Here is a 12,762-nt window from a genome sequence, read left to right as displayed (position 1 = left end):
AGAGAAAAAACGTTTTCACCCAGAGAGTTGTGAATCTGTGGAATTCTCTGCCACAGAAGGCAGTGGAGGCCGATTCACTGGATGTTTTCAAGAGAGAGTTAGATTTAGCTCTTTAGGCTAAAGGAATCAAGGGATATGGGGAGAAGGCAGGAACGGGGTACTGATTTTAGATGCTCAGCCATGGTCATATTGAACGGCGGTGCTGGCTCGAAGGGCCGAATGGCCTACTCCTGCACCTATTGTCTATGTGTCTATTCGGCCCTTCAAGCCTGTACGTAGACTAATGGTGAGCAGAGAGGGAGTGAGACAACACTATTGCTGGAGTTATCTAGAAATCCAAGAGTTGAATCTTTAACTGAGAATTAAATGTCAGGAATAAGGTGACTTCTGCAAAGCACAGATTCCATGGAATATTCAGACAAAGTTAGTGCACTTTCTTTTCCCCTATAAGATGTGGGATATTTACACTTTGAAACTGGCAGGTGGCTTTTATTTGTGGGAATCCAGGCTGATTGTAATATTGACTGAAGTTTAGCGATGACATGTTGATCAGTGAAGCTCATGCATCATCCGATCACGCCCCGGAAATGATTAATCACCAATTCTTGCAGGGAATGGGATCGTGTGATAAAGGTGAGTGTTTTATTCTTTAATCTGTTACTTACTGTCACTCCCTACAGAGCAACTGCAACGTGCCTTCTATGAGTAACTGACTAAGTCTGGTCACATGAGACCAAAATGCTGGAGAAACTCAGCAAAAATTAAGAGACTGCTTCCTGGAATGAGGAATTTCAGCTGCAAAATTAGATGTGTTAAGGGCTTGGACACACTAGTGGCAGGAAACATGTTCCAGATGTTGGGGGAGTCCAGAACCAGGGGCCAGAGTTTAAGAATAAGGAGTAAGCCATTTAGAACAGAGACGAGGAAACACTTTTTCTCACAGAAAGTGGTGAGTCTGTGGAATTATCTGCCTCAGAGAGCGGTGGAGGCCGGTTCTCTGGATGCTTTCAAGAAAGAGCTAGACAGGGCTCTTAAAAATAGTGCTCAGGGGATATGGGGAGAAGGCAGGAACGGGGTACTGATTGTGGATGATCAGCCATGATCACATTGAATGGTGATGCTGGCTTGAAGGGCTGAATGGCCTCTACTCCTGCACCTATTGTGTATTGTGAGGCAGCATCTAAGGAGAGAAGAATAGGTGACGTTTCGGGTCGCGACCCTTCTTCAGACTAATGTCAAAGGGGGCGGGAAAAAGAAAGGAAGAGGCAGAGACAGTAGGCTTGTGGGAGAGCTCGGAAGGAGGGAGAAAGCAAGGACATCAGTCTGAAGAAGGGTCTCGACCCGAAACGTCACCTATTCCTTCTCTCCATAGATGCTGCCTCACCTCCCGCTGAGTTCCTCCAGCATTGTTGTCTACTTACGATTTTCCCAGCATCTGCAGTTCTTTCTTAAACAAACCTGGTGACGACGATAGTTTTATGGAATTAACTTCCAGCTGAAGAAGCTACGAAAAAAAATGACCACAACATCCACCAATGAAGGTTGGATAAATGTCCAATTAGGAAACTGGAAAGGGAACAGAGAAGATTTACGAGGATGTTGCCAGGGCTCGAGGGTGTGAGCTGCAGGGAGATGTTGAGTAGGCTGGGACGATATTCCTTGGAGTGCAGGAGGATGAGGGGTGATCTTATAGAGGTGTGTAAAATCATGAGAGGTATATGAGTCTGGGTGTAAGATGCAGTATTTTAGATATCAGAGCAGTTGTGTCATTCTCATACATTACTTTGTGAACCAACGTGACATTACCATTGTAACCACAAACTATTCCAGTGGATGGCACAATGATAATTTTGGATATATATTTAAATATTAAACTGCTCTTTGCACAGTGGGGTGACATTAACTAAATATTAATCTTGACCAAATACAATACTTGATTATCAACTCTAATCATAGAGGTCAGGCAGTGTATAACGTCTCTCTCTTGATTATAAAACCAATTCGACTCATTCTGGTGCCGTGTGGAAGCTGTTTATCTTTAGCTATAAAGTTAATAATAAGCATTGCAGAAATGTTTGTTGAATCAAAATCCTCCCTAACTCGTTACTGTGAAGCTGAAAGATGGTGTAGAATATTCAGCTGAGAGTAGGTAGCAACTGAATTAGACCTGTGCTATCTGCCACATCTCCTCAGTCGGGAGACACGGTTATATACCTTTGTTACTGGATTCTTTAAGTTATTCACAAATGCAACTGTGTAACACGAGAACACTTATACAGTGATACAGCATGGAAACAGGCCCTTCAGCCCAACTTGCCCCTGCTGACCAAGATACCCCATCTACACTAGTCCCATCTGCCCAAGTTTGGCCCATATCCTACTTGACATGGTCCATTGATTTTTTTAAGATTGTAACTTGGTACACACAAGTTTAGTTTAGAGATATGGTGTGGAAACAGGCCCTTCGGCCCACTGAGTCTGTGCTGTACACTAGTTCTATCCTACACACTCAGGGATAATTTACAGGAGCATATTGATCTACAAACCTGCACAGCTTTGGAATGTGGAAGGAGATTCCATGCTGGTCACGGGGAGAACGTACAAACTCCACACAGACAGCACCCGTAGTCAGGATGGGGTGAGGTATCTCTGCACCACCTGCTATCCATTTTAGAATCGTTACTAGAAAGGGATAGAGAATTAAAGTTTGTTCAAGACAATGATTTGGGCATTAAATAGAAATATCTTTCTGAATGAATGCACCAGATACTAACTAACGGTGTTTTGTTGCTTTTCCCAGTGGGACTGTGAATGAGACTGAGGTCGGTGTGGAATCTCCGCGGTTCGTGCAGGTGGAAGATGTGAGCGCTGCGGAGAGCAGGGGGACGACCACACAGCTCGATGAGTGTGGATGGAATACCAGGTTTTAGCAAAATGCCCGCAACTGCAAGAAACAGTGGCTGGTTTACCTAAAGTGCCTTCATTTATATAAAAAGATGCACTTTATAGTTTTATTCTAGAGTATATTTCAAACGGCAGCAATATTTTCCTTAATTCATCTTAGTAATTTTTATAACAAATATTAGATGAACATTCACTTAATTACCATCATGGTCCACCATTCTAAAGTTATTTAATTTGTGAAAGAGGTTTGTGTAAGTATATTGTCAAACTGAAATATACTACACTTGTAACTCTTCCCTTTTACTGCCCCAGATGTCAACGGGTCCATTCAAATCCATCTCCAATGTCCGATGTTGGTTAAAATGTACTGTGGAGGGTGGAGAGGGGGGGGGTTGTGGGGAGAGAGGGGGTTGTGGGGAGAGGGGGGGTTGTATGGTGAGGGAGGGGTTGTAGGGAGAGGGGGTTGTGGGGAGAGGGAGGGGTTGTGGGGAGAGGGGTGCTGGCACGGCCAGGAGGGGTTGTAGGGAGAGGGAGGGGTTGTAGGGAGAGGGGGGGTTGTAGGGAGAGGGGAGATATCCTTGGTGTAGCTAACCTGCAAACACAATGCTCCAATTAGTCTTCCACTTGTGTGCAGCGATCAGTCACTGATCCCCACACAGTTCAATGTCAGGAATGTAATGTTTAGCCTTTGCTCGTAGATCACGATATTCTACATTGGAATGATTGTACAACAGACAATAAACTTCCTTTTGTCTAGCACTGTGGTACGACTCAATTATACCACCAGGGGGCGCCGCACGATTGGCAGCCCCGCCAACAGTCTGTTTGTTTGTCTATTTTTTATTTTTAGTGTGTGTTAAATTAAATTAAGTTTGTGTAAATGTTCTCCGGTTTGTTATATGTGGGGGGAGGGGGAGAGGGTTTCTTACCTTGTCGGAGCTGCGATTGTTTTCTGGGCCGTATCTCCGGTCACTCTGCGGCCAACCATCGATGGAGCTGGAGGCCTCCTTGGACTGACCTTGGGCACCACCGCAGGGCGTGGACTTGCATCGGAGTCGATCCCTTGCTTGGGATCGCTCCAACCCTGCGGACTTTACATCAGGAGCTCGCCGTCTCAGGAGAGGCCGTGGATGTCGGGAGCTGCAACGTAGCGGAAGGTTCGACCAGCCCCGACACGGGGTCTGATCGCCAGCGCGGGGGAGCTGACATCCCCCTGATGCGGGAGCAGATCGCCTCGACGCGGAGCGCCCAAACGCTGCCGGCTACGGGAGCCAAGATCGTCCCGTCAACAGAGGGCTCGATGCCCCCGACTGCACGAGAGCAAAGAAGGGAAGAGATTGAACTTTTTTCCACCTTCCATCATCACAGTGAGGAATGTGGAGGAGTCACTGTGGTGGATGTTCATGTTAAAATGTGTTTTGTGTTCCGTTGCTTTTTATTTGTATGACTGACTTGGCGAATGAAATTCCTCGTATGTTGCAAAATATACTTGGCTAATAAAGTATGATTATGAGTGAACACATTTTGTTACCAATATCTTTATACATACCATCGCTCTTACATATACAATATTACAACTACTGGACATATGGGGGAACTATGTATAATCACTGATGTAATTTCTACACGGTGAAACCAAAATGTATAAAAATGGCCTTTATTAAAATCTGACAATGTGCACTTTAACCACATGGGATTTTTTAATATTACAAATCTCAAATTGTGTCAAATAAATAAATGATGGGTCTTTGTCCCAAACATTATGGAGGGCACTGTAAATGTGGAACAAACTTCCCCCAAAGTGAAGCTGCTGTCAAATATTTCAGATAAAACTATTTCCTTTTTACAAATGGCTGTAACTTGAGGGAAACTCTTTGACCAATTGAATGAATTCTAAAGGGTAATGCAGCGTGACCTCTGTCCGGTGGCCACAGAGATATTTGCAATAAACAAGTGAAATCATGGTGAAAATATACAAACAAACTGTAGATAATAAGGAGTAGGATGGGGACCCACAGTCCCGTTTATATCAACGGGTCAATGGTTGAAAGGGTCAAGAGCTTCAAATTCCTGGTGCACATCTCTGAAGATCTTTCCTGGTCCGAGAACACTGATGCAATTATCAAGAAAGCTCATCAGCGGCTCTACTTCCTGAGAAGATTACGGAGAGCCGGTTTGTCAAGGAGGACTCTCTCTAACTTCTACAGGTGCACAGTAGAGAGCATGCTGACCGGTTGCATCGTGGCTTGGTTCGGGAACTTGAGCGCCCTGGAGAGGAAGAGACTACAAAAAGTAGTAAACACTGTCCAGTCCATCATCGGCTTTGACCTTCCTTCCATCGAGGGGATTTATCGCAGTCGCTGCCTCAAAAAGGCTGGCAGTATCATCAAAGACCCACACCATCCTGGCCACCACACACTCATCTCCCTGCTACCTTCAGGTAGAAGGTACAGGAGCCTGAAGACTGCAACAACCAGGTTCAGGAATAGCTACTTCCCCACAGCCATCAGGCTATTAAACTTGGCTCGGACAAAACTCTGAACATTAATAACCCATTATCTGTTATTTACACTTTATCAGTTTATTTATTCATGTGTTTTGTAGTCAATGCCGACTATGTTCTGTTGTGCTGAAGCAAAGCAAGAATTTAATTGTCCTATCAGGGACACATGACAATAAACTTGAACTTGAACTTGAACTTGCTTCAACCTGCGAGCCTCATGACAAACACAGTAAAGTGAGCTGCATCTTGCCTGCAGTACATGTCCAGCATTAACTAGTCGTCATTTAACCTTGTGTAGGAAGGAACTGCAGATGCTGACATAAACCAAAGACTCAAAATGCTGGAGTAACTCAGGCAGCATCTCTAGAGAAAAGGAATGGGTGACGTTCCGTGTCTGAAGAAGGGTCTCGATCGAAAAAGTCACCCATTCCTTCTCTCCAGTGATGCTGCCTGACCCACATGTGAACATGTATGTTTAACCCAGTGACACTGATGTGTGGGAAGTTGACAAATCACCCAAGTGGATAGAAACATAGAAAATAGGTGCAGGAGTAGGCCATTCGGCCCTTGGAGCCTGCACCGCCATTCAATATGATCATGGCTGATCATCCAACTCAGTATCCCATCCCTGTACACTGACTGCTGATTATAAATAGGCGCAAAATCATCGCCCTTTACACTTATTCCTGTAAATGACTCAGTCCGAGACTGTTTCAGATCCATGCAGAATAAACAGTCGAACTTTAAGATCCCAAAGTTTGTTTTGCTGAGTAGGAGATACAAATGTATAATTCAAAATCATTTTTTAAGATTCCTCTGTGCACAGAAATGCTGACAGATGTAAGAACAGATGTCATTCTGTTCTGTAATGTCATAGAACAGACGTAATTTTAAAAAGACATTTGATCAGCTCCGTGCAGAGGGTGAAGAGAATGCAGGGAAATGGGACTAGCCCAGTATGTCAGCATGGACAAGGTGGGCCGAAGGGCCTGTTTCTGTGCTGACAGATCTATGACTGTATAGAAATTGCAACACATTCAAGAGATATTTATCCACTGTTTGTGCAAAGAGCAGTTACTCAATAGAGCCGACAATTCGAGCAATAATTTACTGAAACTTCCTCTGCCACAGGAAGATGGTATTTTTGGCAATATTTGTGTTAATATCTATTTTCAAAAATGTAATAATTTTGCTGCTTTAACTATAAACCAGATAAACGCAAGACCCCGACCACTGCTGTTATACCTGGTGTAATAAAAATAACATTTTAAAATATGGTAATTCCTAATTACATAATTATATGTATATCTAAAAATAATCCATGGCAACTTTTCCACCACCTGGACTTGGATAGGTAAACAATTAGAAGCTTTTCCTTGGAATAGTTAAGGATTTTCCTGTCAGATTTCCTCACTGTTGCCGATCGGAATGGGACGGAAAGCAACATTAAATGCGGAAAAACAAATCCTGATTGTGTGTGTGGGTCGATCCAGTAAAATAAAGATTAAATAAGTCTCAAGGCCATGATTATCAAATTGGAACAAAAAAGGAAAAATATTGATTATTTATTGTAATGATTAATATATGTATCCAGTTACTATTTCTATTCATTGAGATAAACTATCATTTTTCATTGATCTTGCCCCTTGGATGGGTGGGTGGGTACACTTGATTGGTCCCTCACTTGGACAGGGAGATCTGGAAACACAAGATGCATCGACCGTCATCTATCAGATCTAAAAACTTAGTTTCAAACTTCAATTGTACATTCCTCAAATATATAACAATGAATGGGTGGATCAGCTAAAGGGGCTGTCCCACTTGGGCGACCTAATTGGCGAGTTTAGAAGAGTTTGAAAAAATGACATGTTGAAGACCTCCTTCACCCTCCTTCGACTATGTTGAAGACTAGCTACGACTAACTTTGGGAAATTTGGACACCAAATAGTGGAGAGTGAAGATGACCTCCTTCGACCTCCCTTCGACTATGATGAAGACTATCTACGACTACCTTCGACTACCCTCGATTACCAACATGCCAACCAACTACGACTAACCCTACGAGTAAAAAAAGTATCAATTTTTTCCATGGCCACTTTTTTTTACTTGCGGGCATTTTTTAACATCTTGAGAAAAACGCCGCGACCTAGCTGAGGCCTCGAGTACGTGGGGACCACTCTCGAGCATGAAGGAGAGTTACGAAGACCTCCTAGGACCTCGTGTCGACCGTGCTGCGAGTATGAGTCGAGGCCAAACTCGCCAGAACGCGTGGATTAGGTCGCCCAAGTTTGACAGCCCCTTAAGCATGCCTCATATTGCTGGCTGTTCTATAGGTACACAGACCCTCAGGAATGATTGAGGATTGGATTTGCTGATGGTAGACACAAAATGCTGGAGTATCTTCAGTGTAAACCAGCACCTGCACTTCCTTCCTACACATTGCGTTTGCTGACGCTGCTCCCACCCAATTAAAACAGTCGCATACATTATCCAAGACCACCCACTGGTACATGGACAGGGCAGGTGTAGAGGGATGTGGGCCAAACACGGGCTGGTGGGACTAATGTCGATGGGGCATGTTGGTCAGCATAGGCAAGTTGGGCCGAAGGGCCTGTTTCCGTGCTGCATGAGTCTATGACCAGCCCCACATGGATACGTTAGCGATTGAAATGCTTTGGCTGCTTGATGTAAAGTGAGGTGACTGGCTATTGAGCTCATGACGTGAGGTGAATCTTTTGTTGGTCTTTGGATAGTGTCTGCAAGTGTTTTAAGTGGGTGAGAGCGGGGGAATCTAATCTCCAGTCAATTTCATTAAAGTCAAACATTTCATGAGGATCTGAAGATCACCAGGACAACCTTGAAAACCTCGGCACTTGTCACGCTGTCAATCAGACATGTTTACCCATCCACCACTATCTCCCTGCTAACTAATCTCCCGATCTCTCTTCACCACTCCTCTCCACAGCGTCAACTCTGCACCTGAAACATCATAACATGAAGGTAGATAATCATGCTGGAGAAACTCAGCTGGGTGCAGCAGCATCTATGGAGCGAAGGAAATAGGCAACGTTTCAGGCCGAAACCCTGAAGGGAAATAGGCAACGTTTCGGGCCGAAACCCAAGGGGTTTCGGACCGAAACGTTGCCTATTTCCTTCGCACCATAGATGCTGCTGCACCCGCTGAGTTTCTCCAGCATTTTTGTTTACCTTCTATTTTCCAGCTTCTGCAGTTCTTTCTTAAACATAACATGAACTTGGTTAACCTATGATGAGCGTTTATCAGCACTGGGCCTGTACTCGCTGGAGTTTAGAAGAATGAGAGGGGACCTCATTGAAACGTACCGAATAGTGAATGACTTGGATAGAGTGAATGTGGAGAGGATGTTTCCCCTAGTGGGAGAGTCTAGGACCAGAGGTCACAGCCTCAGAATTAAAGGACATTCTTTTAGGAAGGAGATGAGTAATTTATTTGTCTGTGTGCGGTGAATCTGTGGAATTCTTTGCCACAGACGGCTGTGGAGGCCACAAGTCAGTGGATATATTTAAGACAGAGATAGATAGATTCTTGATCAGAGCGGGTGTCAGGGGTTATGAGGAGAAGGCAGGAGAATGGGGTTAGGAGGGAGAGATAGATCAGCCATGATTGATTGGCGGAATAGACTTGATGGGCCAAATTGCCTCATTCTGCTCCCATCACTTGTGACCTTATGGTCACAATCTCTCCATAAAACTCTTAAACAATCTCTCCATAAAAGGAAATAACGAGCAAGATAGAAAAGACTGATGAAGGAAAGATAAATCTTAAACAAAGTATTTTAAAACATTATGCCTATTTTCGTTCCATGGAACAAAATATATATTTTTAAATTATTTTTCACCTCACGAACAAAAGATTGCCGAGGTGAAAAAGGGTCTCGACCCGAAACATCACCCACTCCTTCTCTCCAGAGATGCTGCCTGTCCCGCTGAGTTACTCCAGCATTTTGTAGATCATTCATTAAAGATTTCAGAACACAGTAAATCTTCAAAACCATTCACCTAAAGGTTCAGGTAAATAAACACTCACTTTCCCAATTTGAAATTCATTTGTCACAGTTTTCCACACAATTCTTCAGATAGGTTCTATTTTTCCTGTTTGTAAATAAATCAGCAGATTTGTAAAGGGATCACATTGACAGGACAATATGGAGCAGATTACACCAGTGAAACGGACACAACGCCAACACTAGTCTGGGAGGTCCATGCATGCATCTCATTACGTCATACGTGATAGGAGCAGAATTAGGCCATTCGGCCCATCAAGTCTACTCCGCCATTCAATCATGGCTGATCTGTCTCTCCCTCCTAACCCCATTCTCCATCCTTCTCCCCATAACCCCTGACACCCGTACTCATCAAGACTATATCTATCTCTGCCTTAAAAATACCCACTGACTTGGCCTCCACAGCCGTCTGTGGCAATGAGTTCCACAGATTCACCGCCCTCTGATGCTGAAGCCAACATTGATGACAGATAGTCATCGTGACTCCTCAACCATTCGCTGAACTTTAATCAATTCTCTACCATTCACGTTGGGGATACATTGAAACTTCTCCATTTCAATGTCAGCGAATGGCCACAGGGATTAAGTGTTGGTATTTTTAAGAGAGATACAAGGAACTGCAGATGCTGGAATCTTGAGCTGGAAGAACTCAGCGGGTTAGGCATCATCTGAGGAGGGAATGGACGGACAACATTTTGGGTCAGAAGCCTTCTCCAGTCTGAAGAAGGATTGTCTGTCCATTGCATCCACAGATGCTGCCTGACCTGTTGAGTTCATTAGATCAAAAGACATAGGAGCAGAATTAGGCCATTCGGCCCATCAAGTCTGCTCCACCATTCAATCATGGCTGATCTATTTTTCCCTTCTCAACCCCATTCTCCTGCCTTCTCCCCGACACAGGGACAGGTTTAGAGGGATATGGACCAAATGCAGGCAGGTGGGACTAGTGTAGATGGGACATGTTGGTTGGTGTGGGCAAGTTGGGCCGAAGGGCCTGGTTCCACATGTCTTCATGTCTTTAGAAGGTGATTTGTTTGAGTTCACGTTAAAATTCAGGTGGTTTATTCAGCAAGTACTTTGTTTTTTAAATGAATTTAAAAACCGTGAGCAGTGCCTATGTTTACGTTTGGGAATGTTCCTGAAGGGATTGAGAGCGGGGTTCACGAGCCCTCCTCCTGCTGGAGTATTAGACAACAGGTGCAGGAGTAGGCCATTCGACCCTTCGAGCCAGCACCGCCATTCAATGTGATCATGGCTGATCATCCCCAATCAGTACCCCCGTTCCTGCCTTCTCCCCATATCCCCAAGAGCCCTATCTAGCTCTCCCTTGAAAGAATTCAGAGAACTGGCCTCCTCTGCCCACAGGCAGAGAATTCCACAGACTCACAACTCTCCATTCCAAGTCCAGAGTCAGACATTCCACCTGAGTGACAGGTGTACAGGTGAATGGCCATGCTCTGACCCAGGAGCTCAGTGGTGAATCTCTGGAACTCTCTGCCACAGAGGGTAGTTGAGGCCAGTTCATTGGCTATATTTTGGCCCTTGTGGCTAAAGGGATCAGGGGGTATGAAGAGAAGGCAGGTACAGGATACTGAGTTGGATGATCAGCCATGATCATATTGAATGGCGGTGCAGGCTCGAAGGGCCGAATGGCCTACTCCTGCACCTATTTTCTATGTATCTCGGCCCGAGACCGGACACCAGCTGCAACACTGTGTGAACCAGGGTCCCGATCCAAAATAAAACCCATCCATGTCCTCCACAGATGCTGCCTGACCCACTGAGTTACTCCAGCACTCTGTGTCTATCTTCAGTGGCAAATGCAGTTGCTCACCATAAACCATCGAGCCATGTTGGTCAAACACCTTGAAAAAGCCTGAAGTATTACTAAACCAACATACAAGAAGGGTCTCGACCCGAAATGTCATCTCTTCCTTTTGCCCAGAGATGCTGCCTGACCCGCTGAGTTACTCCAGCTTTTAGTGTCTATCTTTGGTGTAAACCGGAATCTGCAGTTCCTTCCTACACATTTTGAAGCATTATCTGAAGTTACCTCTCGGATTCCTATTAAATCTTTCCCCCTTATATAACCATATAACCATATAACAATTACAGCACGGAAACAGGCCATCTCGACCCTTCTAGTCCGTGCCGAACACGTATTCTCCCCTAGTCCCATATACCTGCGCTCAGACCATAACCCTCCATTCCTTTCCCGTCCATATAACTATCCAATTTATTTTTAAATGATAAAAACGAACCTGCCTCCACCACCTTCACTGGAAGCTCATTCCACACAGCCACCACTCTCTGAGTAAAGAAGTTCCCCCTCATGTTACCCCTAAACTTCTGTCCCTTAATTCACAAGTCATGTCCCCTTGTTTGAATCTTCCCTACTCTCAGTGGGAAAAGCTTATCCACGTCAACTCTGTCTATCCCTCTCATCATTTTAAAGACCTCTATCAAGTCCCCCCTTAAACATCTGCACTCCAAAGAATAAAGCCCTAACTTGTTCAACCTTTCTCTGTAACTTAGTTGCTGAAACCCAGGCAACATTCTAGTAAATCTCCTCTGTACTCTCTCTATTTTGTTGACATCCTTCCTATAATTAGGCAACCAAAATTGTACCCCATACTCCAGAATTGGCCTCACCAATGCCTTGTACAATTTTAACTTTCCCCCTTCACCTTGAACCTATGTCTTGTGGTCCTTGATTCCCCTACTCTGGGTAAAAGACTGTGTGCGTCTACCCGATCTATTCCTCTCATGATTCTGTACACATCTATAAGATTCCCCCTCATCCTCCTGCGCTCCATGGAATAGAGACCCAGCCTACACAACCTCTCCCTGTAGCTCACACCCTCTAGTCCTGGCAACATCCTCGTAAATCTTTTCTGAAAATAGATTTTATTCTCATCTACTCCCCTCAGAATCTACCGCACACTCTGGGGACAATTTACGGAGGACAATTAACCAACCCACTCGCTGTGACGGAGAACTTGCGGACTCCTTACAGACAGTGGCGTGGGCAGGATTGAACCCGGGTCTCTGGCACTGGGAGGCAGCAGCTCCACCTGCTGTCTCACGTTGGTACTTACTTAATTTGATTCGGAGCATCTTATCCGCTACAGTGGTCACCCACTTTGTCATAGTCCGTCCTTAAAACAAGAATTCAACATTTAGCACACAATTCTTTCTTCTCTCCCACTATAACATGTATATTTAATTTTAAATATAAATATATATCATTTTGCACTGATCCCTAAAGCAGTTTATCGTACTTACATCTCAATAACTGGCCTCAACTCTAAT

General features: G+C 44.5%; 1 protein-coding gene and 1 long non-coding RNA gene across 2 annotated transcripts in view; one reads left to right on the top strand and one right to left on the bottom strand.

Annotated features, from left to right (window-relative positions):
• The window catches only part of LOC116985455 (regulator of G-protein signaling 11-like), a 50,917-nt gene extending 47,644 nt beyond the window's left edge, over window positions 1-3,273 (top strand). The window contains exon 19 of the mRNA XM_033040244.1: window positions 2,801-3,273. Within this exon, the coding sequence (XP_032896135.1) occupies window positions 2,801-2,930 (130 nt within the window). The 3' untranslated portion in view covers window positions 2,931-3,273. The remainder of the gene's footprint in view (window positions 1-2,800) is intronic.
• A 3,720-nt stretch (window positions 3,274-6,993) lies between these two features.
• Window positions 6,994-12,762, bottom strand: LOC116986013. Its single transcript, XR_004415390.1, has 3 exons — window positions 12,549-12,762; window positions 9,474-9,538; window positions 6,994-7,105 (listed from the first exon to the last, which is right to left on the bottom strand). It is a non-coding gene; the product is annotated as an uncharacterized LOC116986013 (long non-coding RNA).

The sequence above is a fragment of the Amblyraja radiata genome, chromosome 22, assembly GCF_010909765.2.
Source record: "Amblyraja radiata isolate CabotCenter1 chromosome 22, sAmbRad1.1.pri, whole genome shotgun sequence".
In the NCBI taxonomy this organism is placed as follows: domain Eukaryota; kingdom Metazoa; phylum Chordata; class Chondrichthyes; order Rajiformes; family Rajidae; genus Amblyraja; species Amblyraja radiata.
The sequence above is the reverse complement of the archived record's forward strand: the minus strand, read 5'-3'. Positions and strand labels throughout refer to the sequence as shown.